The 4933-nt window shown below is 39.9% G+C and overlaps 1 protein-coding gene across 1 annotated transcript in view; it reads left to right on the top strand.

Annotated features, from left to right (window-relative positions):
- Positions 1-4933, top strand: part of LOC104958056 (pleckstrin homology domain-containing family G member 5-like) — a 51781-nt gene that overhangs the window by 40054 nt on the left and 6794 nt on the right. The window contains exons 9-12 of the mRNA XM_010785764.1: positions 321-497; positions 2382-2477; positions 3251-3451; positions 4514-4624. Coding sequence (XP_010784066.1) covers positions 321-497; positions 2382-2477; positions 3251-3451; positions 4514-4624 — 585 coding nt within the window. The remainder of the gene's footprint in view (positions 1-320; positions 498-2381; positions 2478-3250; positions 3452-4513; positions 4625-4933) is intronic.

Genomic DNA, 4933 nt, shown 5'->3' with positions numbered 1-4933 from the left:
CCTCTCCATGCTGTAGCTTTTGCCCCCACCCCTCAGTCTCCCATTGTTAAAGTGGTCTCAATGCACAGAGCTCATTTTCATAACTACGTAAAGCCTGCCAGGCTGAACAAAGGGCTGAATAGCAGCCACTGTTGGATTTAAGAATCAAGGCGCCAGTGAAGGACAGGATTTGAATGCTAATGCCCGGACTCATCTTTACTTACAGTTTGAGTGTGACAATAAATCGAGACACAAAGGACAGAAGTGGACAGTAATTCTCGCCGTCTCGCCGTTAACCTTGTTGAAATGTAATTAGGCTTTTTTTTGGTGTGTGGTTGCAGGAGGCGGACCGTCTGGAGCAGCTCCAGAGCAAACTGCACTCCTACATGACGTTCGGGCTCCCCAAGGTGCCGCAGCAGCTCTCCTTCAACCAGGACTCCTGGGAGGAGGAGGAGGAGGAGCAGGAGACCAACCTGGTGCTGGAGGACAGCTGGCAGATGCTGCTGGACGACTCCGAGGTGAAAACACACACAGGCTGGGGGGGTTGGGGGGGTTGTGTAAAGACACTGGAATATAATGTCAAATGAAAAAGGAATTGAGCTAGAAACCAAATTTAGATTAAAAAAATATTTATGTTCTTTAATTCCATAAAACTTGACGTGCCTTTTTTTCAAAATATTAATTGTGAATTAGGACAAATAGCTTTTAGCTTAAAGATGCCACAATACCATTTCCTTTTCATTTGATCCTTTGATCCTTGAACTGAAAAAATGCTACTGTTCTGGTTCATAAGAAAAAACTGTTTTTGAAGCGTTATGCAAAACACCAAAACAATATTATTTTCGATACACTCAATACTAAGAGGACTTTTTTCCTAGTCTGGTTGAGTTTCAATGATAAGGATCACTTTTATTGTATTTAATTTATATTAATTTAATATAACTGTTGAGCAGGCTATCAGTAAAACAGCATGTTTTCCCGCCATAGGTCAAACATCAAAAAGGTCTAAATCTGGTGGAAAAAAAGGGGCATAGCTTACAAAATAAAATGTTATACTTAAACCTTAATGTTTAAATCTCCTTTGCATTTGATCCTTTTTATAGTAAATGTCATAGGAAACAAAAAGAAACCTTGTAATTGCCATTTAATATCACTTTGTGGTGATTCAGTCAGCTGCTCACCTGCAGTACAGGTATGCTGACTTCCTGTTTCCCGGCATGCTCCTGACTCTCACTTCCTCATCGTGTGTCTCACTCCCACCTGATGCCTGTTTTCCCGGAATGATGCTTACAAAGCGATTTATGGTTTCACTGCTGTCGGTGAGCCCTACATGCCAAAGTCAATTATATCATCGCACGCTGTCCACCTGTTAATGTTTAATCAGAAAGACGCTCAGCTGCTGCTGCTGCTCGCTCCCATAATGTACATTCACCCCAAAGTTACACAAGCCACGACACTAACAAGATAATGAGAGTTACTGGAAAACATCAGAACCAGTTACTCTGGTGTCTGAGAGCGTGAAGGAAGGACTGAATCCTTGTATTCATGTGACTAATCCTATGACTCAACAACAACAGCGTCAGCACACTTCGTTGACATCATACAAATATGAAAAGCGTGCATACAAACAATGGAAATGAAATACATCGATACAAACACGATATATTCACACGAAAAACATCATGTATGACTCACTGTCAGTTTAAACATTTACTTTTCGATCAGGCTTTTAGCTTTCTCATAGAGGTAGTAATACGTCAGCAAGCACAAAGATTAAAGGGGCCCTAATATGCTCCTTTTCAGGTTCATATGTGTATTTTGTGGCCCTACTGAGACGTATCTCCCTGCTTTAATGTTGATAAAGCTCTTTAATGTTCTACTTTATACTTTGAACTTTGGGATTGTAGCCTTTGCAGACCATTGACATGCACAGAAACCTATATAATACACTACAAGAAAGAGAAAACCCCCAAAAGGCATAATTAGGCCTCTCAAATCGAATGATATCTAAATAAAAAAATCATATTTTCAGCCAAAGTATATGTGTTAAACAGATTTTAGTAGTATTGTAGGTAAAGGGTAACAGGAACTGGGTTTGTTGTGTAATGGTTGCCTACTCAAACACAGAGAGTGATTAAGTTGTAAATGTTACGAGGCGTTGTTCCACCGGGTGCCCTTTATAACATCCTCTATTTAAAAGGCAAACGAGACATCACAAGTTGAAGAAGAATATGTCAATGTTTATTTTATTTATAACAATCTGATGTGTGTTTGTTTTTATAGACCATCCTGTATTTAAAGCCTAGGCAAAGGAGACATCACTAGTAATAACAATGTAATGCAATAAGATGAAGAATCTGTCAATGTTTCTGTTATATTTAATAAGATGTTTGTGTTTCCAGACGTTGACCCGGCGGCAGTTCCACCAGCAGGAGGCGATCTGGGAGCTGCTGCAGACCGAGGCGACCTACATAAAGAAACTCCGAGTCATCACTGATGTAAGGAACTACTGTACAGACCACTGATACTGTATGGATGTGTTGCAACGGGCTCCTGTACCCACAGAGATAACACACACAGTGATTCTCTTGTTAGGAACACGGCCCCTTATCAGCACTCAGTGAGCCTTAGAGAAAGACCTTAATCCTGTGATGTGTTGAGTGATAACCTTCTGCTTTGAAGACTTAGTCGGCTTAAGCTTTATGCTTAATGCTATAGTATAGGACAAAAATGTCTGCTTTAAAAAAAAATGTATGATGATATTATTTGGCACTTTCATCAGTCACATTTTTAATCAACTTCAGCCCCGGACAAAATCCCAAATGGAAAGAATATGTGCCATCTGGTGAAAGGTTATACAAAATACAAATTGAAATCCTCTAGAACAGGGGGGTCAAACTCAAATACACAGTGGGCCAAAATACAAACATCGGTACTAGTCGAGGGCCGGACTTATTGAAATTAACTTATTGCAAATATTTAACCTGGAACTAACAAAGCTTAAATTGTTGAAATGTACATAAGAGAAATTAAGATACTAGAAATAAACAGTCCAAAATATTTCTGAAATGAAATGGCATTAAAAAGTGAAAAAAATAGACCGTACTATAGAAGCTGAGGTTGAAATTCCAAGATTAAAAAACAACTACAAAAATACTTTAACCTTTTGAAAACATGTGCCTTAAGCATTGACACAGCAAAAATGAAAGAAAAAATGAAAAGCCAATAAACATTATTTTAAAACTCAAAATCTTCTGTGTGCCCTCCCCAGCTGTTCCTGTGTGGGCTGCTGAACCTGCAGGACAGCGGGCTGCTGACGGAGGTGGAGCCCACCAAGCTGTTCAGCAACATCCAGGAGCTCGTGGTTCTGCACACCGCCCTGTGGAACTCCGTCATGCTGCCCGTCCTGCAGAAAGCCCGGCAGAACCGCGCGCTGCTGGACCCCTCAGACCTGCACCAGGGCTTCCAGACGGTCAGTACACACCACACTGTGATATTATACTTACTTATTATACTTATACTGTCTGTTATGTGGGATTGCAACATCAGGAATGCTTGGAATTTCGCGGTACTCAGTGTAGTGACAATAAAAGGAATCTTAATCTTTACATAGTAACAATATATTCCAATACCTACATAAACAAAGGGTTATCAGGACACCGTGAACCTGTGGACTTTACCACACAGCACTGATTAGTTCAGGCTAATCAGGTTAATGGGCCATTTAACAAGCTGATTCATTTCTGTTCTAAAGGTCTTAGTAAAACCCAGGAACCTCGATCAAATCTACAGAATGTTTTGAGTTTGGTTTATAATCTGTGTCTTGGATATTATGGATAAAACTCTCAATAACTTAAAACCAAAGAAAGGCAACAAACAGGTTATCTGACAAGTCAAAAATATGACTTAATTCATCAATAAAATGTGCTATTGAAACCTAATAGTTTCCATATACCTTCAATCCTTTTGGTACGAAAACGATCAGTTGATAAATTGAATTGTAGTTTATCAATCTCTTAGTAGCTCATTTGGATTTGCATCTATTCTTTTAGACCTTTTACTGAACGAATATCTGGACTGTATTATCCATGACATTGTGTTCTTTTTGATGTGAAAGTAAATAGTTATTTCTCGGAAAAAGTGAAGTGTTTGCTCTACCAGCTTGTTCAAGTCCGAGGAAGTCCCCCCTTTTCTTAATCAACCGATTGAAGGTTACGGGAAAAGTACTTTTCTGAAAATCTCTTTTCACATTCCCTTTTGCTTATTCAAGCTGATGTTTATCACACTTTTTATTGCAGTAATTGTCTTCACTTGCGTAAATAAGATATGAAGAAGGAAGTACTTTAATAGGCCAGCACCTCCAATACCCATTATATTTGAACACTAAAAATCATTTCTGGATTGTTTTATAAACGTTTTACTTACAAATATAATGCAATGTTGACGTTAGACTGATGCATAATTGAATATGTTTCCCTCAGGAGGATGTGAGTAATATTTCTCATGCATGTTTTTGTTTGTTTGTTTGTTTCAGTTTGGCTCCAGGTTCCAGCCGTACATCCGGTACTGCATGGAGGAGGAGGGCATCATGGAGAACATGCGCACGCTGCTGCGGGACAACGATCTGTTCAGGACCTACGTCACGGTCAGTCCTCCACTTTTCTACATAAACATGTGGTGTGTCAGGGAACTCTCGCAGCGTCAGAAAATAAAACCCTCTCTCTTTTCCTCCGTACCCAAATCTCTAAAAAACGGGGGTACAACGGAGCGGATCCAGATTTGCGTCTGATATGACGTAATATTTGAAATGTGGACCCAGGCCCTATCAGAAACGTTGCTATCAGAAACATCGCCCCGACTGTTTTGGACATAATATGGGTCGGTGTTTACATTAGCATCGCTAACACTCAGAGCTAAACCTGTAGTGGAGACGCATGTGTGTGAAGAAGCAGGG

Source organism: Notothenia coriiceps, unplaced genomic scaffold, assembly GCF_000735185.1.
Source record: "Notothenia coriiceps isolate Sejong01 unplaced genomic scaffold, NC01 NC01_scaffold00028157, whole genome shotgun sequence".
In the NCBI taxonomy this organism is placed as follows: domain Eukaryota; kingdom Metazoa; phylum Chordata; class Actinopteri; order Perciformes; family Nototheniidae; genus Notothenia; species Notothenia coriiceps.
This window is presented reverse-complemented; position numbering and strand designations above follow the sequence as displayed.